The sequence below is a fragment of the Anomaloglossus baeobatrachus genome, chromosome 2 (genome assembly GCF_048569485.1).
Source record: "Anomaloglossus baeobatrachus isolate aAnoBae1 chromosome 2, aAnoBae1.hap1, whole genome shotgun sequence".
NCBI lineage: Eukaryota > Metazoa > Chordata > Amphibia > Anura > Aromobatidae > Anomaloglossus > Anomaloglossus baeobatrachus.
Window position 1 is genome coordinate 630,892,360 of NC_134354.1, and position 24,601 is coordinate 630,916,960.

Consider the following 24,601-nt stretch of genomic DNA (forward strand, 5'->3'; position numbering starts at 1 on the left):
GTCCACTAGCAGCACGCCCTCCTTATCCGAGAACACAGACGCCATCACCTTAGTGGCTGATTTTTCCACCCTGAACATTGGACGAGGAGAACCACTGTGCCTCCACTCTTTTGACTGTTCCTTGTTTTCAGCGTCATACAAATAAATCCAGGTCTCATCCATAGTGACCAGTCGATCCAGGAAGTTCTTATCAGTCCAGAAACGCTGACAAATGGCATGCTTCTCTAATCTGTTGTCAAACAGTTGGGGACCCACTTTGCAGATAGCTTCCTCATGTCCAAATGTTCATAGATAATAACACAAACATGTTCATAGGAAATCCCCATGATGTCTGCTATTGCTTTAGCTGAAATTCATTGATTCTCCAGTATGAGGTTGTGCACAGCATCGACGATCTCCAGAACAATGACCACTCTTGGTCGTCCAGGAAGTTCCTCCTCATTGGTGCTGAAGTGGCCCATTTTAAGTTTGGCAACCCAGTTCTTAACTGTGCAATATGAAGGGCATTGATCACCCAATATCTGCGACATATCACCATGAATATCCTTCGCAGACTTTCCTTGCAGAAATAAGAATTTTATCACTCCTCTGCTCTCAGTTGCTTTGAATATCACATTAGACTCCGCCATTTTGTTTTCCCGCGTGTGTAGAACACTGTTACCATAAGCAACAAACACAAAATTTTGAAAACATATATTGGACACATAAGGCTTTCATGTGATGTAACATTTGTTACCATAGAAACAAAAAAGATCACAAAGCCAAAGATTTATCAGCAGCCCCTCGTAGTCTATGAAGCTGCTGACAATCGTGTATTTTTGCAGACCAAGTGGTCAACACAAAATAATGGAGACATGTCTGATTTTGATCCTAGTGTCCAATCAAACTCATCAATGGATCCATTAAAAAAAAATCACAGCTCTTAGATGCCATCCTAGTGTTGTCTGTTTTTCACGGACTGCTTGATAGGAGATTCTTGAGAAATCTCCATCAGGGATTTTTTTTATCAGAGAAAAACTGGTGAAACTCTAACCAAACTCTCCCTGATGGTAAAAACTGACACTCTGACACAGAATAATGACCCTCAATGTATAATCCCCCATAACCCCCAACACATTATGATGTCCACCAGAGCCTCCAGACAGTATGATGGCCCTCGCATTGTTTTTTATAAAGTATTAGCTGTACTACCCGGCTTTGCCCGGGTTAATAACTGTTGTTAACAAAATAGTATGTATTAACAAAAATTTATTCTGCACACAAAAAACACAAAACAAATAGATAGAAATGTAATTATTAAAAGGCAAAAACTAAGCTAACAGAAGCATTTCACAACATATATTTCAACACCACAGATATTCCACACAGATTTAACTAAATTGGCCAAGTAATGTGCTCCGTCAGTCTCTTTCCAGGTCTGTCTCTTTCCAGGTCTGTCTCTTTCCCCGTCGGTCTCTTTCCCCGTCTGTCTCATTCCCCGTCTGTCTCTTTCCCCGTCTGCCTGTCTGTCTGTCTCTTTTTTTGTCTGTCTCTATCTCTCTGTTTCTTTCCCCGTCTGTCTCTTTCTAGGTCTGTCTCTTTTCCAGGTCTGTCTCTCTCCCCGTCTGTCTCCCTGTCTCTTTGTCTGTGTCTTTTCCTGTCTGTCTCTTTCCCTGTCTGACTGTCTCTGTCTGTCTCTTTCCTTGTCTGTCTCAATTTTTCTGTCTCTTTCCCCGTCTGTCTCTATCAAGGTCTGTGTCTTTCCCCATCTATCTTTGTCTGTCTCTCTGGTTGTCTCCTCCTTCCCTGTCTGCCTGTCTCATTCCCTGTCTTCATGTCTGTCTGTCTGTCTCTTTCCCCATCTGTCTCTTTCCCCATCTGTCTCTTTCCCCATCTGTCTCTTTGCAGGTCTGTCTCTTTCCAGGTCTGTCTCTGTCTGTCTCTTTCATCGTTTGTCTCTGTCTGTCTCTTTCCCCATCTGTCTCTTTCCCCATCTGTCTCTTTCCCCATCTGTCTCTTTCTAGGTCTGTCTCTGTCTGTCTCTTTCACCGTTTGTCTCTGTCTGCCTCTTTCCCTGTCTGTCTCTATCTCGCTGTCTCTCTGTCTGTCTCTGTCTGTCTCTCTGTCTGTCTCTCTGTCTGTCTGTCGCTCTCTATCCGTCTCCCCACCGATATCTTATTACCTCACATATAAGCTTCTTATACTATGAATGTCTTTTGTTCCTATAGCAACCAATCACAGCTCCTACTAATAACCTGTAGTTCCAGGCTCCATTTACTTTAATGGAGGCATGTTTTTTGGAGAGTAACTGTAAAGCGCGGGGTTGCATTTTCCTGTCAAAACATAGTCTATGACGTTCCCTGGATCACATGAGGTGTCTGTGCAAAATTTTGTGATTGTAAATGCGACGGTGCGGATACACTTTTCGTTTTACTTTTTCCCCATTATATAGATAGGTGCAAAATTGATTGGTAAATTGGAACGCGCGGGGTTAAAATTTCGCCTCACAACATAGCCTATAACGCTCTCGGGGTCCAGACGTGTGAGTGTGCAAAATTTGCATCTCTAGCTGCGATGGTGCAGATGCTAATCCCGGACATACACACATACACACATTCACCTTTATATATTAGATGATAATCCCTTACGGTCCCAGTGGAATATCATGCCCCACATCCCTCAAACACAGAATGATGACCCCCACATTATGATTCCGAGCATCCCTCAACACAATATGATGGCCCTCACAGCACCACAACACATTAACACATTATGATCCCCCACAGCCCACAAACACAGATTGATGACCCCACAGTATTATCTCTCACAGCCTCCACCCTAAATACAGATTGATGACCCCACAGTATTATCTCTCACAACCCTCAAATACAGAATGATGACCACCACATCAGCCTGAAGATGGAGATGCTAGTGAAATTGAGATGGCCATAGGGAGGGCGGCCAACGTGTCACTGCCGTCTGCCAGACAGGAACAGATGTGGTCAGCAGTTTGTCCAGGTCTGATCTATAGTAACCTTTATTCATCCAAGAATACAAGCAGTGTAATAAGCATGTACATTATTTAAGGGTATATACCTTTTTCATTTTTTCTCCCAGTTTAGGGTAGGGTGGCTTATTTACTCTGCTCCAATCCACGGGTACCTTTATCTTCTCATACAACTGAAATATGACCAGGGCATCTGAAAGGTCACTGGGAAAATGGCAATTAACATTAATGTAATTGATAAACTAAGAACAAAATCCCTCCGCCAACATCTCAGTGACTACTTAGTAACTTAGGGATTCTTCTATTCATTAAAAGTAAGGTGCAAACGGTTAATGTGTAGTAAAATTAATCCATTATTAATGTATTGTCTGTAGTTTCCGAAGTGCCTTATTAAAGTCCCTTATTCACGTTAGATTAATGCTGGAAAAAACATCAATTTCGGCAGGATCAGTAATAATTTAATTTATATGGGGTTTCCCCGACTAACGCGACAGATAAGCTGCTGCCAGAACTGCCTCTCATGCACACTCGACATAGCCGGCCACGTATTTTACACACTTGTATTGCAAGTGTGCAAATGTTAGCATGGAAGGAGGCAATGTCTGTGAGAGGGCATCGTTAATCCTACGCAGAGCAAACAACGGCAAAAACAAGACAAGGGTGCTATACAGCGCTATACTACTTCTGATCAATGGCGGTATCTTCTAGTGTACATGTAGTGCCCCTGAACCACTCAGGGCACTACTAGGAACTGCATCCTCACCGGGATACAGGGCCTACCCCCAGGGACCTGGAACACCAGTGCCAGTGACATCGGAACACACTAAACTCCCAGTTTCCACTACACACCAGGGGTAATTGCCTTCTTAGACACCCAAAGGGATGGCCACCTAGAGGGCGGAGCTAGTCCAGGGGACTAGCCCTAGAACGCATACCTGGGGCCTCGCAGGCCTGCTAGGTCATTTGTTTTCTATGGTAGATTGAATTGCTTGCGCGTTCTAGGGTTAAACAGCCTGATGGGAGGAGACTAAGGGCAGTCAAGAGTAGAGAGTCAAGAGTAGAGACGTGACTAGAGCTGGGTCATGTAACGGTGACCCAGGGGCACAGGAGAGTGGTCGCCAAGGTAGGTACACCGAAGTACCACTGGGACCAGAGCACCGATGGTGCACAGGGCCCTAGGTCAGGTGTCAGTTTCATACAGTCTTGCAAATACCTGCAAAGTGAGGGGACCTTCACGGACCTCACTGACTCAGCAGTAAAGCAAGGATCAGGGATCGGGAACACAGACCGGCCCTTCAGGGTCCACACTGCCAGCCGTACAGACGAGAAGACTGCCAGAAGACAGTCAGGGCCCCCAAACCTGCTTCAAGCTACGGAGTCCCAACACACTGAGGGTGCCGGGGACAGAGCAACTGAGTCATCAAACTGGCACTGAAAATACAGGGACCTGAACCAGCCGTCCAAGGGCCCAACCGTGAGTAAAGAACTGTTAAACTGCAACCCCTGGTGTGGCCTCCCTTATTCGGCAAAAGTCACCATCATACATCTCCCGGGCTCAGGCCTACCTGCGGAGGGCCTACCACCACAGCTGCCATTACCACCAGCCCTAGAGATAACCAACCCAGCAGCGGTGGTTCCACCATCTTAACCGCAACCCGCAGATGGCGTCACACAGATGACTTTAATCTCCCCTGTAAAAACTCTCCATTTAAAAGCACCCAGGGTCACGAAGCCAGGCAACAGTAAGCAAACACTCGTGACACCGCATCCCCGTAAATATACGGCCCGCAACCAAGTACCCAATAGCCCTGGGCGACACATACATTCACTCAAATGTTACTCTTACCTATACAAATGGTTAACTCGCGGATTAACCCCCAGTGAGTTCATCCAGTTCCTGAATGTTCTCTCTTCCCTTGTTTCACCTGCAAGAATAATTGAATTTCTTTTATGAGAGATAATACTTACCATGAGGTTGTTATTCCCCTTTTATTTTGGCTGGTATGTCTGCCTCTAATATTCTTATTTTACAATTGCTAAAATGCCACATCAGATAGTCAGTACTTGCGTGTTCAATAATCTGATCCATTGCTGTATAAGGTACCATATTGTGCTGCTTGCTAACACCGTATATATTGTGTATTAGATAATATTTTGCATTTTCTTAGACATGGCCTCAAATCATCAAGGCTGCCATTTTGTATGACAATCCTGATGAGGTGTGTCCTGCAGTGAAATACACCTTTTAATGAATTTGGCTTCAAGCTACCATGTACCACCATAAGAAATGTATTCGTGACTGTTTGAATGTATGACCTCTATTGATAATATCTTGCTGATAAGACATTGCTTTCGTCAATCTACAGAGACCAGCCCAGTAAGTGACACATCACTGGAATTAGGGTCTCTGTTTCTAGATCAGGCTGTTTTCAGATTAGGTGGCAAAACCCTGGTGGCAGATTCTGTTTAAGGACAAAGGTGTCAACATCGATGGTCTTCCTCCCTTTGATTTACATATGTGACGCCCTGGGCAAGCCAGGGGTCACAGGTCATCACACCACCACACCCTACATCCCAGTCAGGAACACCAAAGCTAACCTAAAATCCTTGTTGCCTTCCTCCAGGGGCTGATGTTCACACCAGGGGGTGGGCCAGGCGGTTGGCTCCGCCCACCGAGGAGGACACAGCTCTGGAGGCGGGAGAAACCAGTCAGTCCAGTGAGGGACATGAAGGAGTAAACAACAGAGTTTAGCCCAGGCAGGGCTTGAGTGAGGAGTAAACAAGTAGAAGTGAAGGAAGTAAAGTGGTAAAGGAGGACAGCAAGAGTGGTGACAGGAAGGACAGAGAGTGGAAAGCCTGAAGTGAGTCCAGCTGTGTGCAGGACAGGTCAGCAAGGTCAGCAACGACGGTGACTGTCCAGAGGGGTGACTGTTCGGGAGTTCCTGGAAGGACCGCGGACGGGTAGTGACCCGGCGGTCTGGAGCAGCGTGCAAAGGACAGTCAGCACGAGGGCAGGGGCCTCTCGGACCCCGGCAAGGCTAGGAGTCGCCATAATTTGCCGAATCCGTCAGTGAAGGGGACGTAGATCCCCCAACAACCAAGTCCCGATTGAAGGCAACAGTCCAACCATTAAGGAGGAACACCGCCACCGCCAAGGCACCAGTTCCTCAGGGCCAGCGTCTGCGGGCAAAGTAGAGCTCCTCCGGTCCAGCTTGAAGCCGGGGAGCGGGTTACCGGTGGGGACCCATCGCTACCAACTTAGAAACATCAGGTGCAGGTCAGAGGGACATCACTGTCACCTACTGGGAGAGCAAGTGCAGCCGTCCGTGGGAACCGTCTTTCCAGCCGTGTGGTTTACCGTTAAACTGTGTCAACGTCTCAGGCTGAGTGAGTACCACAGTGCCGCAAGGCACAGCGCTGCCCCCGCGTCCCTGCGCCCAACAGGCCCTGCATCTCCCATCTCATCACTGGGCCCCGGGATCACCAACCACTACCCACGGAGGGGCAACACAACACCTGGCTGCTCCGCATCACCATCCCGGGGATCCCCATATTGAGCAGCGGTGGTGAAATCACCACAACCGTGGGTGGCGTCACGGACAATAAACAATCCCCACACCCAACAAACCCCTTTCACTCACGGGCGAGGAGTGCCGCTCGAGAACCCCCGGGATCCGGCCTACAGCTCGAGCCACCACTGAGCAGCAACCGCCGGACCCGAGCAGAAGGGGTGAGCGTAGTGTGCTGACACCCTCCTCCCCGCCCGCGACAACTTGGCGTCACGAACAGGATCTTACCGCTCTGCCATTTGGTAGAGGTGCGCCTTGTTACCGCCGGAGATATCTGGTAGAAAAATTTCAGAAGCCGCCATCTTTGGCGCGAAAAGTTCCCGCTCGAGCGTCTTCTCAAGTAGCAGAGGCGCGAAGGCCAAGACCCCGCCCCGAGAGAGGAGGGGCCGGAAAGAGCTAAGGGGGATGGAAACAAGATGTCTGCGCCCGACGGAGCCGCTGGAGGAGCGGTGGTCGCAGCCGCAGCGGCACCCGCGGATGGGAATGGGCCTGCCCATGTCCCGGCCGTACCGGCGGGAGGTGCCGCGGCCCCCGCACTCGCTCAGGTCATGCCGTTTTCCTTGCCCTATGCGCCCGGAGCTGCCTGGCTACCGCAGTATGACGGGAAACCGGATGCCCTACAGGCCTTCCGGAAAAAGCTTAACCCGTTGCTAGAGCTGTACCCCCTGACTGATAAGCAACGTGCAGCAATAGTGCTAGGCCAGTTAACCGGTGCGGCTGAGCAGGAAGCGGAGACCTGGGCCGAGGGGGACCGGCTCTCTGTAGCCACCATCTTTGAGAAGCTACAGACTGCCTTCGAGACCCGGACTGAAGCTGAGCTGAGGATGCAGTTTTACCAGTGCCGGCAACGGGCTGGGGATAGCATTCGGGACTATGCTTTACGTCTGCAGACCGCCCTCCGCACGCTGAAGTGGGTGAATCCTATTAATGAGGCGGATAGCAACAAGATGTTAATAGAGCAATTTGCGCAGGGGATGAGGTCCCCTGAGGATCGTAAACAACTTCGGCTGTGGGCCCTGGAACACCCTGATGTGGACTTTGCTGTGTTAAAGGAGCGGGCCATTAAAGCACTACAGCCCCCAGCTGCAGAAGTTCTGGAACCCGCCCTGTGGCCCGTCGAGACGGCCCCCGTTGTGGCGGCCTCTGCCATACCAACCTCTCCAATACCTACAGCCCCAAGCAGCACAGTGGATGAACTGGCAGCCCAGGTCTGTCGCATGGACGGAGACCTCGCCAAGATCCTTGCTGCACTACAACCTCTGACCAGGTCTCAGCCTCCAGCACAGATACAGCTTGCTGACAGTCCCGAGGATGTTCCCTGGATGCAGCGGAGAAGTGCTAACAACCCGCGGAGCAGACCTCCAATCTGCTACAAGTGCCGTAAGCCGGGTCATTACTTCCGACAGTGCCCGTTAAACGAGCAACCCCTGGGGCCCCGGGCCAATCCTCAGGAGTAGAACATCGTGGCCCCCCGGACTGGCGGGACCGATATATCGGGGCTCGCCCCATCATCCCCGTGGCTGTGGAATGCATACCAGTGATGGCTCTCTTGGACACTGGATCACAGGTAACCACCATACCGTACACGTTGTACCAGCGGTATTGGGCAATAGACGAGCTGGCACCCCCAGATAATAGTATAACGCTAATTGCCGCTAATGGACTTCCCTTGACCCAGGTGGGGTATAAACAAGTAGCTATGACAGTGGGGCAAGCTGAACTGCAACACCAGGGTATGATTGTGATCATGAATGAACCCAGTGATCATAACCCGAAGATAGTGCTGGGAACCAATGTGATGGAGCACTGCATGGCTGATGTGTTGACCCTATTGCAACAGCTAGCCGCCACAGCGGCAGGGAGCCGGCAGAGGGCTGTGCAGCGTGAGATCCGAGCCCTGATGTACCGCCAGCATGTAAGCTCAACAGGAGGGGAGATTGGTGGAGTGAGAGTGATGGATGTTGCTCCATTGACTGTGCCCCCTAGGAGTGAGATGATGATTTGGTGTAGGGCAGCAGTAGGGCCTCAGGGGCGTGACTACCCTGCTATGATGGAGCCCATTCCCTCCGAGCACTGGCCCACTGTAATGGCCGCCAGAGGGGTGGTGGATGTAAAGAAGGGGAGAGTGCCTGTGAGAGTGTTGAACTGTGGGGAGGAAGAAGTCAGGCTTCCCCGGTATGCCACTATTGCCAAGCTGCTCACCCTGGATCCCCACACCATCCACGAAGCCAGTCCCTCAGTCTCCCCACCTAACACCAGCACTTCCTCACCTCAAGGGGTGGTAAAGGAGTGGCACCAACAGCTACACGTGGGTACTGACGATACTCCTACACATCACAAAGCAGGGGTGTACAGGGTGGTGCAGGAGTATGAACAGGTTTTCAGTAAACATCCACTAGACTTTGGGCGGATCAAAGGGGTCCAACACCACATCCCCACCGGCGAACACCCCCCTATCAAAGAGAGGTACAGGCCTATTCCCCCTGCGCATTACCAGTGTGCCAAAGACATGTTGAGGAATATGAAGGAGGCAGGGGTTATTCGGGACAGCTGTAGTCCCTGGGCCGCTCCGTTGGTACTGGTTAAAAAGAAGGATGGTACCATGCGGATGTGTGTGGACTACCGGAAGATTAATCAGATAACCCATAAAGATGCCTACCCACTGCCTCGTATTGAAGAGTCTTTGGCCGCACTGAGGACTGCAAATTACTTCTCTACCCTTGACCTCACCAGCGGATATTGGCAAGTGGCAGTAGCACCGGAGGACCGGGAGAAAACCGCCTTCACCACTCCGATGGGGCTCTGTGAATTCAATAGTATGCCGTTCGGGCTGTGCAACGCGCCAGGAACCTTCCAACGGCTGATGGAGTGCTGTCTGGGACACCTAAACTTCGAGACCGTCCTATTGTATTTGGATGATGTGATTGTTTACTCCCAGACGTATGAAGCCCATCTGGAGCACCTGGCCGAGGTGTTCGCGTCCCTTGCCAAATACGGGATGAAATTGAAGCCTTCTAAGTGTCACCTGCTGAAACCCAGGGTGCAATACCTGGGGCACGTGGTAAGTGCAGAGGGTGTCGCCCCCGACCCTGAGAAGATCACTGCCATCCAAGGCTGGCCGAGACCAACCACAGTGAGGGAAGTAAGGCAGTTTCGGGGTCTGGTGGGGTACTACCGGCGCTTTATCAAAGGGTACACGAAGATGGCTGCTCCTATGCAAGATCTCCTCGTGGGACAGACCAAAGGTGGTAGACCCCTAGGGACCCCACTGGTGTGGGAGGAAACGCATGAAGAATCCTTCTGCCAGCTGAAGGCGGCCTTGACTGGGGAAGAAGTCTTAGCATATCCTGATTATGGCTGCCCATTCATCCTTTATACTGACGCCAGCAATGTGGGACTGGGAGCAGTCCTGTCCCAGGTCCAGGATGGGAAGGAGAAAGTGATAACTTATGCTAGCTGGAAGCTTAGGCCAACTGAAAGGAACCCCGAGAACTACAGCTCCTTCAAGCTCGAGCTCCTGGCATTGGTGTGGGCTATCACCGAGCGGTTCCGCCACTACTTGGCTGCCGCAAAATTCACCGCTTTTACGGACAACAATCCGTTGACCCACCTGGACACAGCTAAGCTGGGCGCATTGGAGCAGCGGTGGGTGGCCCGGCTAGCCAACTACGACTTCACCATCAAGTATCGAGCTGGTCGTGTCAACATTAACGCTGATGCACTCTCCCGAATGCCCCATTTGTCAGAAGAAGGGGGCGAGGATGATGACCTCGAGGAGATTGAGCTGCCTGCATTTCACCAGCCACCAACTGAGAAGGTACAAATACACCAACAACGGGTGGATCTGGACCCCCGGCCCAGTCAGGAATGGCAGGAAGCTCAAAACCAGGCGCCGGCTGTCCGCCTCGTCAAGACCCTGGTGGAACAAGGTGCTGTAGGAATAGACCCTGCTGCTCCAGCTGAAGCCCAACGCTTGTGGAAGGAACGGAAACGGCTTTATCTACATCAAGGGAAGCTGTACCGTGAGCTGATCAACCCGAAGACCCATGAGAAAATTTGCCAGTTGGTTATTCCCCAAGCTGATGTGGCTACTGTTCTGCGGGCATACCATGATGGTGCCGGACACTTCGGGTGGAAGAAGCTGGAGATGCTGTTGAGAGAGCGGTTCTACTGGAGTGGGATGCGGGAGTCGGTAGAAGCCTGGTGCCGAGAGTGTGGTCCTTGCACGCTGAGAAGGAAGGCGAGGCCAGCCAGAGGGCACCCTTGCACCCAATCATCACACATCAACCGCTGGAGCTGGTCGCCCTAGACCATGTCAAGCTCACCCCCAGCAGAAGCGGGTACGCCTACGCGTTGACCATCGTAGACCACTATTCAAGATTCATGGTGGTTGTCCCCGTCAAGGACCTAACTGGACGAACTGCTGCTCGAGCGTTCCAAGCCTATTTCTGCCGCCCACATGGATATCCAGAAAAGGTGCTTACTGACCAAGGCCCGGCTTTTGAAGTGGAGGTGTTCCACGAGTTCTGCCAGTTGTACGGCTGTAAGAAGATCCGGACCACCCCTTACCATGCCCAGACCAACGGCATGTGTGAGAAGATGAACCACTTGGTCCTGGGACTCCTCAAGACGTTACCGCTGGAAGAGCGGAACCTGTGGCCGGAGAAGCTACCCGACTTGGTCGATATGTACAACAATATCCCGTCCAGCTCGACAAAGTGCACCCCAGCATACCTGATGAGGGCTCGTCCCGGCCGCCTGCCGGTGGACCTAGAGATAGGGTTGGAGCCCCCAGAAGCACTCCCTTCGACGGCTGAATGGGAAACTCGGCGGAGAGCACAATACCGGCAGATTCAGGAGTATGTGGAGAAGAATCTAAGTCGAAGTCGAGAACAGCACGAGCAGCGATTCAACCAGAAAGCGTCTGCGAGCCCTTTCCAGCCGGGAGATGTGGTGTTAAAACGGAAGAGGAAGACCCACAAGCTGGATGATCAATGGGAACCGATCCCATACGTCATACAACCCACAGGGTGGGAAGATGGGAAGGCCTACCAGATCAGTCGTGACCAAGGGGGCACTTTGGCCACCGTCTCCCGGGACCATCTGAAAAGGTGCCCACCAGCATTGAGGACAACGGCGGACGTACCAGTTCCTCCACCAGCGGAGAAGGCAAAAGAGGTGATCCACACTGTGATGGGTGACTTCCCAGCAGACTGGCCTACACAGAACGGCGCGGTGATTCTTCCAGTGATACTGTTCCCACAACCCGTGGATGAAGAAGTGGTGGAAGCGGTCGACCGTGAGCCAGAACCATTGCCAGTGCCCAGGGATGAACCTGTACCCAGCTCCCCTATGCCTCCGCCTGCCCCACACGATAGAAGGGAGGAGGAACCGGTTGTTCCCTCTGCCCCACTGCATAGCCCCACTGACACCGGGCCCCGAAGGTCCACCCGTCCCAACCTAGGTAGAGCCCCACTTAGGTACAGGGAGACTGTCCTTTAAAGAAGGGGGGTCAGGAAGTTTGTGTGAATTCTTGTTTAAAAGTTTGAAAAGTTTACCAATGATGAAAAATGATGATACCGAGTACTTTACCTGATTGTCTGCGTGATTTGCAACCGGCCGGAGCCGGCACCGTTGTCCCTGTGGGGACCGTTTAAAAAGTTTTGCATGGGAACTATCCATGGACAAGCCCGTGAACTTGCAGGGCAACCACAAACGTTAAGTGGCTTGTAAATAAGTTGTTTGCCGTTACCGTTTTCCGCAATGCCGCCTCCGGAGAGGCAGGTTGGAGGGAGGGCCCTCAGCGGAGCAGGCTGGGGCCCAGCCACCAAAGGAACCGGTGGCTACCCTCTGGAGGGGAAGGACAGATCCCGCTCGGGTGACTTGTGCTGGACTGTGGGTCAAGGGGTGCTGCCTGGGCTTTAGGGGCAGCATCAGGGCCAGGTTGCTTGGGTGGGAGAGAGCGGAAATCGTAACCGTAAACTGTTTGCAACGTTTAAGAAATGTGCCTCCCGTTAAGGGAAGATTCATTAAAAATGTATATATGTTACCGTTTACAATGTTATATTTTTCAGAAAAATAAAACCGGTGTTGGACGGGCAGCCCGCGGACGGTCTGCATTTTGCTAAGGGGGAATGTGACGCCCTGGGCAAGCCAGGGGTCACAGGTCATCACACCACCACACCCTACATCCCAGTCAGGAACACCAAAGCTAACCTAAAATCCTTGTTGCCTTCCTCCAGGGGCTGATGTTCACACCAGGGGGTGGGCCAGGCGGTTGGCTCCGCCCACCGAGGAGGACACAGCTCTGGAGGCGGGAGAAACCAGTCAGTCCAGTGAGGGACATGAAGGAGTAAACAACAGAGTTTAGCCCAGGCAGGGCTTGAGTGAGGAGTAAACAAGTAGAAGTGAAGGAAGTAAAGTGGTAAAGGAGGACAGCAAGAGTGGTGACAGGAAGGACAGAGAGTGGAAAGCCTGAAGTGAGTCCAGCTGTGTGCAGGACAGGTCAGCAAGGTCAGCAATGACGGTGACTGTCCAGAGGGGTGACTGTTCGGGAGTTCCTGGAAGGACCGCGGACGGGTAGTGACCCGGCGGTCTGGAGCAGCGTGCAAAGGACAGTCAGCACGAGGGCAGGGGCCTCTCGGACCCCGGCAAGGCTAGGAGTCGCCATAATTTGCCGAATCCGTCAGTGAAGGGGACGTAGATCCCCCAACAACCAAGTCCCGATTGAAGGCAACAGTCCAACCATTAAAGAGGAACACCGCCACCGCCAAGGCACCAGTTCCTCAGGGCCAGCGTCTGCGGGCAAAGTAGAGCTCCTCCGGTCCAGCTTGAAGCCGGGGAGCGGGTTACCGGTGGGGACCCATCGCTACCAACTTAGAAACATCAGGTGCAGGTCAGAGGGACATCACCGTCACCTACTGGGAGAGCAAGTGCAGCCGTCCGTGGGAACCGTCTTTCCAGCCGTGTGGTTTACCGTTAAACTGTGTCAACGTCTCAAGCTGAGTGAGTACCACAGTGCCGCAAGGCACAGCGCTGCCCCCGCGTCCCTGCGCCCAACAGGCCCTGCATCTCCCATCTCATCACCGGGCCCCGGGATCACCAACCCCTACCCACGGAGGGGCAACACAACACCTGGCTGCTCCGCATCACCATCCCGGGGATCCCCATATTGAGCAGCGGTGGTGAAATCACCACAACCGTGGGTGGTGTCACGGACAATAAACAATCCCCACACCCAACAAACCCCTTTCACTCACGGGCGAGGAGTGCCGCTCGAGAACCCCCGGGATCCGGCCTACAGCTCGAGCCACCACTGAGCAGCAACCGCCGGACCCGAGCAGAAGGGGTGAGCGTAGTGTGCTGACACCCTCCTCCTCGCCCGCGACACATATTTTTAACTTGTGTTCCTGCCCAATGGGAACATCTTTGATGGTCTGATACATTACATGTGAAATATCCAGTGCATAAAGTATAATTTCAAAAGTTTTGTCCCATGATTAAATGTTACACTCTCAAAACCAATTTCACAAAATTCATGAAAAAATGAATTTCTCACTTGTTATTGCAGTTTTATTCTTGTTATGGCGCCCACCTAGACTGAATGCAGGAAAAAGCTTCTGCTAGTACACAGTGTACAAGGTCTACTGAGCACGTGTGACCATAGACAATGGACACATTAGGTGGACAATCAGTGAGGGAATCCAGAGAACAGCCGGGAGCTCTAAACCATGTGTCTAACAGCAATATCTGGGCACATGAGAAGTGTTAGGTTTTACATCATGTATCAGAGAAGTGTAATATTTTATTGTACAACCCTTCAAATGTTTAGTACTTAAAAATAACACAACAAAATGCTGCACCACCTTGTCAATATCTCAAGTACCTTAACGTTTAAGAAATGACTAATTGGTAAATATCAGAAACCACCAGAATTGTCATGTTTACCTTCAATAGAGCTCCAGTCGATGTCCTGGTTTTCTGGCTTCTTCAGGGCAGGGTACTTATTAAACAAGTTTGCAATAAAAGCCAAGTTAAGTTTTGGATTTCCCCGTACAACATCTGTAGCTGTCACAAATTGGCGACAGCCCAGTCTGTCCGCTTGTACCAGCATGCACTCTGCTCTCTTTAAGTCTTCTTTCTCCTTGGATCAGAAAATAAGCATGTGACAAAGTCAGCACAGATGTATTAGAGGGGTATTCCTGCTCCACTCACTTTTTGCATTGGGAAGACAGGTCACATCTATTGATGCCTGCTTGCTAATACTTATCTATTAATGAATAAACAGCATTGTGGTTCAGTGGTTTTTGTGGGGTTTCTCCCGTTTCTTCTCATACTCTAAAGACATACTAATAGGGAATATGTTTGTCAGCCCCACTAGAGATCTCTTTAAAATGCTGTGGAACATGACAATGCTATATATGCATTGTTACGCATTGAAAGATATGGTGGTTGATGGTAGCTGCATTACTCCTAGCATGTGCCTCTTGCACTGGTGAACAGCAGAGAAGAGGTTAATCATGGCCTGGCTCTTCTCTGCTAGTTCAGGTTCTGAGGCAATGCCTGATGTGCACAGATGTATGATTAGCACTGCATAAGTAGTCAGCCAGAGCTTCTCAGTTTGAGGGTGGTTGGGCTGGAGAACTGAAGCAGTGTGTGGGTTGAGAAGGAAAACCAAACCCATATCTGAATGGACTGGTATATCCTGGACTCTTTGCTGGTCAAGCTGGTCTTTTTCCTTTGTATCTCTGCCATTGCGTACCAGAGCTGAATCCCTTCAGTATATTTTTTATATATATATATATATATATATATATATATATATATACTCAGTGTATATACAGTACAGACCAAAAGTTTGGGCACACCTTCTCATCTCCAGAACAACTATTAAGAGGAGACTTTGTGCAGCAGGCCTTCATGGTAAAATAACCGCTAGGAAACCACTGCTAAGTGCTAAGGACAGGCAACAAGCAGAAGAGACTTGTTTTGGCTAAAGAACACAAGGAATGGACATTAGACCAGTGGAAATCTGTGCTTTGGTCTGATGAGTCAAAATTGGAGATCTGTGGATCCAACCACCGTGGCTTTGTAGTAAAGGTGAACGGATGGACTCTACATGCCTGGTTCCCACCGTGAAGCATGGAGGAGGAGGTGTGATGGTGTGAGGTTGCTTTGCTGCTGACACTGTTGGGGATTTATTCAAAATTGAAGGCATACAGAACCAGCATGCTTACCACAGCATCTTGCAGCGGCATGCTATTCCATCCAGTTTGCGTTTAGTTGGACCATAATTTATTTTTCAACAGGACAATAACCCCAAACACACCTCCAGGCTGTGTAAGGGCTATTTGACCAAGAAGGAGAGTGATGGGGTGCTACGCCAGATGACCTGTCCTCCACAGTCACCAGACCTGAACCCAATCGAGATGGTGTGGGGTGAGCTGGACTGCAGAGTGAAGGCAAAAGGGCCAACAAGTGCTAAGCATCTCTGGGAACTCCTTCAAGACTGTTGGAAAACCATTTCCGGTGACTACCTCTTGAAGCTCATCAAGAGAATGCCAAGAGTGTGCAAAGCAGTAATCAAAGCAAAAGGTGGCTACTTTGAAGACCCTAGAATATAAGACATATTTTCAGTTGTTTCACACTTTTTTAAGTATTTCATTCCACATGTTAATAGTTTTGATGCCTTCAATGTGAATCTACAATTTTTAGAGTCATGAAAATAAAGAAAACTCTTTGAATGAGGAGGTGTGTCCAAACTTTTGGTCTCTACTGTATATGTATTTATCAAACCAATTAATTATAATATACTAGTAAGGTATATATACTGTGCAGGCATACATAGTAACAGTATGCTGTGGATGCCATATTGTTACATGATATAATGATTTTGGAAAATATCACTTACCCTCAGTCCAATCATATCAATGACTACAGCTGGAATTCCTTCTTCATCGCCTTTAGGAGCAACTTCATTAAGCAAATTGTAATAAGCTTTGGAGTCCTAAAAGATCAAGACAATAATGTTATGGCAATATTCCTACAGTATTTGTTCCTTTAACAATATCCCTTACACTAAATAAAGAATACAACTCGACACAATCAAAATTCATGCATAAACCAAAGCAGTATATACCGTAATAGATTGTTCTGCCCTTCACCCTTTCAGTATATGTCATTGCGCTAAGTAGAATAGTAAATGATGAGTATTCTAATAGCTAAAAAATGCCTTCTTTATCTGTTTTATCACTCATGATGAACAACAGTTCTTACCAATATATGAGGTAAAGGGCGCTTTACACACTACAATATATCTTACAATGTGTCGGCGGGGTCACGTCGTAAGTGACGCTCATCCGGCATCGTAAGGTACATTGTAGCATGTAACAGCTACGTGCGATTGCGATTGAATGGTAAAACGTTCATCGCACGCACGTCGTTCAATTCCTAAAAACTGAACGTCAGGTTGTTCATCGTACCCGGGGTAGCACACATCGCAGTGTGTGACACCCCGGGAACGATGAACAGATCTTACCTATGTCCTGCGGCTCTCGCAGAAGGAAGGAAGGAGGTGGGCGGGATGTTTACGTCCCGCTCATCTCCGCCCCTCCGCTTCTATTGGCCGGCTGCCGCGTGACATCGATGTGACGCTGAACGTCCCTCCCAATCCAGGAAGTGGATGTTCACCGCCCACATCAAGGTCGTATGGACGGGTAAGTACGTGTAACGGGGGTTATTCGTTTGTGCGACACGTTCAACAAATTGAACGTGCCGCACATATGATGGGGGCGGGTACGATCGCATACGATATCGTATGCTGGATCGTAAGGTGTAAAGCAGGCTTTACACACAAGGAGAGATCTGTCACTTTAGAGGAGCAGGGGGGAGAAGCCGCTGGAGACCCGTCTATCCAACTAGTCTCCCCTATTTAAAGTATGGAGTATCTCTGGAGCGGGATCGTTTCACAGTATGACATACATGGCTGAAATCGCACATTATGTACACTATCATATTTGATTGAAATGTGAAATACAGCTTTTATTTTACTTTCAGAGATTTCCTAAAATACGTTTTGGTTTATACAGTATTTTGCACAGCTGTATTCTCTTGTAAGTATTTGCTGCATTGTTGCCAACCATCCAGAAATTCCTGGACAGGCTGTAAAATAGTGCGCTGCTTTTCCCTGTCCGTATTAAAAGTTGATGCATTGTGATTTTTTGGGAATCTGGAAAAATTTGCACAGATTATTCTAATTTTACAGAGCATAGTGATTGCAGGTAATGTCTTCTTATCAGAATAATGGGCTGGAGACATGTGTCATCCAATATGTTATTGATTTATCATGGCTTTCTAATATGTCAGCAAAAAAATATATAGTTTGATTGTAGTAAGTCGTCCAGAAAAAAGGTATTTACCACTGCATTATTGCAAAAAAGTGAACGGAAGCCTCACATTTCACCTTTTGCATAGAAAATGATGACACTTTCACCTACATTCGCAGCATATATTCTTGGGCTCTCAATTTACTCTGCAATTATGTTTTGCAGAAGGTGAATGAGAGCTCTTAAGATTTCATGCACTTTGCTGCAACTGTAAAATTCAAGCCAATACGTAGTGGAAAATCCTTTTTTTTTTTTTTTTTTTGTTTTTGCACCTTGGGAACTTAGGCTTAGAGAGAAAAGGAGCTAGTGGAATTTCCAGTGGCTATTCAACTACCTCAAATATTATCCCGGGGTCTTGTCTTTTGGGGGGAAGGTGGGGTGAGAATAGGACCACAGAAACTACTTGACAATGTAGTTAAAAACCATTTGGCATCATTCTGAGCTCAAACACTGGGCCATAAAGTAGGCTTGTGATGGTGGAAAATGGTGGGTTGTGTATAATTTTGTGTAGGTTTGTATTTTAGGCGTGGTGCTCTGTCCATTCTGTGTATTCCTTGTGTGTACATTGTCCTGTTTGCAAGTTAATTACCCCCTGCCAGGCTTTTGTCCCTAAGTCCGGGGGAGGGGGGCCTGGGATCCACCTAAACTCTCTCTTACTGGGTGGGGGGGAGTAAGATTGATCCTCTGAGGGAGAAGCTGACACTCCAGAGAGACTATGAGAAACCCGATTTCCCTGGAAAAGGACTGCTGGAGGATTGTGACTAACCTCCTGGGACATTTATGACAATACTAGACTATTTTACCCTCTGTGTGGTGGATTATTTTTATGGGACTTCTGACTTGCTAGGAATAAATGTTCTTTGGATTGTTCAATCATCTCTCGCTCTGTTGATTGTGTGATATGGGAGAAGGACCCGTGACAAGGCTCTACAGCTATTATATCTCTGTACAGTGCTCGGTATATCCGGCTCTTCACTAATCTCTATGATCAGTGGAGAGCAGGAAATGAAAGCTGATCATGATTAGGTTGAGTTAGGCTAGTTAGATTACCAGATTACTGTCAGGATGATGCTGGACGTTAAGTCCCTCTTTGATTGTAGCTCTGACAGCTTGACAATGCTTCGCACGAATTGCATTTCTTCAAAAAAAGCCCTTCCATAACTTACATACAGAACATACCTTTATATCTGAACTGAAGTTATTAATTTTGCCACATCCCGCGTTCTCCAGATGGTAGTTAGCCCACCTCAGGAGTAGCTCTTCTGGGGAAAGCTTCATGAGATCTTCTAAGCTCTCTCCATCCCGCAACAAGGCTATTAAAGCTGTACAAAACAGGGAAGATTTTTAGATTATGGTAGAATGAAAATTTTCTAAATCACATAAACTGACCATACACAGGAGAAAAGTTAGCTGAGATCACTTATACCAACAAGATGGGCTGACCATCTGATATGTAGACTTTCAAGTGTAGAGGTACATCGTGCAATGGATTTAACCCCTTCACCACCCAGCGATTTTCTGTTTTGCTTTTTGTTTTTTCCCTCCCTTCTTCCAAGAGCCATTTTTCCGTCAATATACAGTGGTACCTTGCTTAACGAGAACAATCCATTCTGGGACTGTGCTTGTTAATCAAGGTACTCGTTCAGCAAAGCAAGATTTCCCATAGGAAATCATTGCAATGCTGACGATCCGTTCCACAACTTCTAAAATGTCCCATCCTGGTCCCCTGTTCTATCATTCCATACATGCACAAACACACACAAACACACACAAACACACACAAACACACACAAACTCACACAAACACACACAAACTCACACAAACACACACAAACTCACACAAACAAACATGCACGCACGCACGCACGCACGCACACGTACATATTATATCCTCACCTTACCTTCCGTTCCATCGCCGGTCTGCTGGGACTTGCTGTTCTCTGGTACGGGGCCGTGCTGTGTAACGCGTTACCATAACAACGAGGCAGGAAGTTCCCGGCCAGAGCGCTGACGTCAAAGGCAGAGCTGCTTGCCTCTGATTGGCCAGCGCCCTGCCTTTCATTAGCGGTGACAGGAAGTTCCTCCCTCGTCGCTATGGATGCAGATACACAGCGTGGACTGGAGCGGCGCGGCGCACTACAGCACCCAGGAGGCCGGCGATGAAATGAAAGGTAAACATATTATGTTATATTATATGCTCAATTTACCCTCCGTTCCATCGCAGGCCTCCTGGGTCTTGTAGTTCGCCGCGAGGACGCCGCGATGTACCCGGGAACTACAAGAACCATCAGACCAGCGGTGGAACGGAAGGTAAGGTGAGCATAATACTGTATGTGCGTGCGTGTGTGTGTGTTTGTGCGTGCATGTGTGTGTTTGTGTGGACTGCAAGTGCGGGTCAGAGTGTGGTGGATGGACGAAACCGGAAGTGTGTGCGGTCAGAATTTCGCTCGTACAGCAAAGCTTTCTCGTAAAGCGGGTTACAAATTTACAGAAAGCTTTGCTTGTTAAGCGAAATTCTCGTTAAGAGGGTTACTCGTTAAGCGAGGTACCACTGTATCAATATAAGGGCTTGTTTTTGGCAGGGTGAGTTGTACATTTGAATTACACCATTCATTCTACCACTTATTGTGTTGAAAAATGGGAGAAAAAAATCCCAAGTGCAGTGAAATTGCAAAAAAGAAAGTGCAATTGTACGACTGGTTCGAGGGTTTTTTTATTTACCATGTTCACTATATGGTAAAACTGACCTGGTATTATGATTTCCAATTTCAATATGAGTTTGTAGATACCAAACATCTTTTATCTAAGTGGTGAAAAAAATTCAGAAATGTATATATAAAAAAAAAGAATTGCGCTTTTGTCGCCATTTTCCGAGACCCATAGCATTATCATTTTTCGGGATCTGGGGCTCAGTGACGCCTTATTTTTTGAGTCATGAACTAACAATTTTAATTACTTTTCGGTAGATGTGATGTTTTGATAGGCTTCTCTTATTGCATTTCAATGCAATGTTGTGGCAGCTAAGTTATACTGGCATTCTGATTTTTTTTTTTTCTTGCTATGACCTTTACCGATCAGAATGATTGATTTTATATTTTGATAGATCAGGATTCTCTACAAGATATTAAAAGAAAGATTTTATTTATCTTAAAGTTACTTTGTCCAATTACCTGTGAGCCCCTGAAATGAGGAGCCTTTGTAGAAAAATGGTTACAATTCTTAATTGTTTCAGAGGAAATTCTTATTCAACCCCTTTTATTAAACCTAAAAGTCTGCACTTCAATTGCATCTCGGTTGTTTCATTTTAAATTAAAAAAATAGTGGCATGCAGAGCCCAAATCATGAAGATTCAGAGCTGTCCAAATATTTCGAAATCTAATTGTACCTGTTTAAAGGGAATGTGTCACCAGATTTTTGCCACATAATCTGAGAGCAGTATAACATAGGGGCAGAGATCCTGATTCCAGCGATGTGTCACTTACTGGGCTGCTTAGTGTAGTTTTTATAAAATCACTGTGTAATCAGCAGTAGATTGTCATTAAAGGTCTATTTGGCTTGCTGCCAGGTAGTCCACCATATTCATGAGCTCTGTATAACTGCTAGATCTGCAGTAGAGGAAACATTGATTTTATCAAAATGACAGCAAACAGCCTAGTAAGTGACACAACACTGGAATCAGAATCTCTGTCTCTACATTTTGCTGCTCTCATCTGGGGGAGCAAAAACCTGATGACAGATTCCCTTTAAGTATAATTGTATATGGTGGTGTTCGGAGTAATCTCATGTGTACAGCAGCTAAACAGTATGAAATAAACAATATTCAACTTTGATGAAAGAGCAAACTAAAAACTTTACGTTTAGTAAAAACGGTCTATTCCATATAATCACAATGACATTAACATGATCATAACTTAATTTAATCTATTTTCATGACCAGAACTCAGAATTTTTTGCACCTTCATTCCTGCTCAGCTCAATGTCTGCAAACAGCCCAATCTTGATAACTTGCCACAGAAGTCCCAGCACCAAGTAGGGCTTCCCTTCCTTTAAATCTTCTGCACCAATGTTGACCACGTGACACCCAATGGCTGATGCTGAATTCAAAGCTAAATTTAAATTTTCCTAAAACACAAAATATAAACACAAAATAGTAAATATTTATTTAAATTCACCATAAATTTTTAAAGGGTTTGTACCAAGTATAGAAGTTATCCCCAATACCAACCTATCCCAAGAACAGAGCTCTGAAGAGTCTGAAACAAAGTGTAAATAAAAAATACATAGTAGTATGTATATACAGTATTACAGTGCCTTGCGAAAGTATTCGGCCCCTTTGAATTTTTCAACCTTTTCCCACATTTCAGGCTTCAAACATAAAGATAACAATTTTAATGTTATGGTGAAGAATCAACAACAAGTGGGACACAATTGTGAAGTTGAACGAAATGTATTGTTTATTTTAAACTTTTATAAAAAATAATAAACTGAAAATTGTGGCGTGCAATATTATTCGTCCCCTTTAAGTTAATACTTTGTAGCGCCACCTTTTGCTGCGATTACAGCTGCAAGTCGCTTGGGGAATGTCTCTATCAGTTTTGCACATCGAGAGGCTGAAATTCTTGCCCATTCTTCCTTTGCAAACAGCTGGAGTTGAGTGAGGTTGGATGGAGAGCGTTTGTGAACAGCAGTTTTCACCTCTTACCACAGATTCTCGATTGGATTCAGATCTGGACTTTGACTTGGCATTCTAACACCTAAATGGTTCACAATATTTATTTGTGAACCATTCCATTTGTAGATTTTGCTTTATGTTTGGGATCATTGTCTTGTTGGAAGACAAATCTCCGTCCCAGTCTCAGGTCTTTTGCAGACTCCAACAGGTTTTCTTCAAGAATGGTCCTGTATTTGGCTCCATCCATCTTCCCATCAATTTTAACCATCTTCCCTATTCCTGCTGAAGAAAAGCAGGCCCAAACCATGATGCTGCCACCACCATGTTTGACAGTGGGGATGATGTGTTCAGGGTGATGAGCTGTATTGCTTTTACGCCAAACATATCGTTTGGCATTGTGCTCAAATACTTCGATTTTGGTTTCATCTGACCAGAGCACCTTCTTCCACATGCTTGTGTGTCTCCCAGGTGGCTTGTGGCAAACTTTAAACAACACTTTTTATGGATATCTTTGAGAAATGGCTTTCTTCTTGCCACTCTGCCATAAAGGCCAGATTTGTGCAGTGTACAACTGATTGTTGTCCTATGGACAGACTCTCCCACCTCAGCTGTAGATCTCTGCAGTTCATCCAGAGTGATCATGGGCCTCTTGGCTGCATCTCTGATCAGTCTTCTCCTTGTTTGAGATGAACTTTTTAAGGGACGGCCGGGTCTTGGTAGGTTTGCAGTGGTATGATACTCCTTCCATTTCAATATGATCGCTTGCACAGTGCTTCTTGGGATGTTTAAAGTTTTGTAAATCTTTTTGTAACCAAATGCAGCTTTAAACTTCTCCACAACAGTATCATGGACCTGCCTGTTGTGTTTCTTCTTCTTCATGATGCTATCTGCGCTTTAAACAGAACACTGAGACTATCACAGGGCAGGTGCATTTATACGGAGACTTGATTACACACAGGTGGCTTATATTTATCATCATCAGTCATTCAGGACAACTTTGGATCATTCAGAAATCCTCAATGAACTTCTGGAGTGAGTTTGCTGCACTGAAAGTAAAGGGGATGAATAATATTGCACACCCCAATTTTCAGTTTATTCTTTTTTACAAAAGTTTAAAATAAATTTCGTTCAACTTCACAATTGTGTCCCACTTGTTGTTGATTCTTCACCATAACATTAAAATTTTTATCTTTATGTTTGAAGCCTGAAATGTGGGAGAAGGTTGAAAAACTCAAGGGGGCCGAATACTTTCGCAAGGCACTGTATAATGTACCTTAAACATATACATACTACTTGACTCTGCTATTCTCTACCGATGAGAAGTAAATTGTAAGCTCTGTATCAATAAAGGGTAATGATCAATTAGAAAGTTTACCGTAATCTAAAATCAGTATGTGACAAGAAAAAAACTGAACCTCGCAGGTGAACTCTGGTGCCTGAACCACGGACAGCACAAATCAGGGACAAGCTTTCTAATCATAGATATCTATGTTCTACTGTGAAATGCTGTGACTTATCAAATATTGTTTCAGAAGGAGGCAGAAACTGAGAGATTACACAATCTGCAGTTAGGGCACCAGGCCACAATTCATGCTGACCATGTTTCGGTTACCTTTAAAGAGGTTGCCTATATTTCTATATCTACAGAAGTAATAGATAGAGATTATTTACTCCTCACCCCGTCTAGAAATCAGAGAGGAGGGTGAATACAGCGAACAGCTCTTTCTCTGATGCAAAGGAAGTATTCAAAGTAAAGGTCTTTTGTTTAAAACATGAAACACCAAGAAGAGACAAAAGCCGCATATGACAAAAAGCAATAAAACACATCTATATATATAATTGCCTTATTCTGTCTGTCTGTCTGTCTGTCTTGCTCCAAAATTGTGTCCTTATGGTGACACAAAGCTGATTGGCCGCTGGGCTCGCCATGGCCCCGCCCCCCGCACGGATTGGCCGCTCGCCCAGGCAACTCGCCCACGCCCCGCCCCCC

At 47.3% G+C, this 24,601-nt stretch overlaps 1 protein-coding gene across 1 annotated transcript in view; it reads right to left on the reverse strand.

Annotated features, from left to right (window-relative positions):
- Nucleotides 1-24,601, reverse strand: part of LCP1 (lymphocyte cytosolic protein 1) — a 92,823-nt gene that overhangs the window by 16,386 nt on the left and 51,836 nt on the right. Inside the window, exons 7-12 of the mRNA XM_075334388.1 lie at nt 21,896-22,061; nt 19,119-19,261; nt 16,466-16,561; nt 14,503-14,698; nt 4,833-4,911; nt 3,076-3,190 (exon numbers count right to left, since the gene is read on the reverse strand). Of these exons, the coding sequence (XP_075190503.1) occupies nt 3,076-3,190; nt 4,833-4,911; nt 14,503-14,698; nt 16,466-16,561; nt 19,119-19,261; nt 21,896-22,061 (795 nt within the window). The remainder of the gene's footprint in view (nt 1-3,075; nt 3,191-4,832; nt 4,912-14,502; nt 14,699-16,465; nt 16,562-19,118; nt 19,262-21,895; nt 22,062-24,601) is intronic.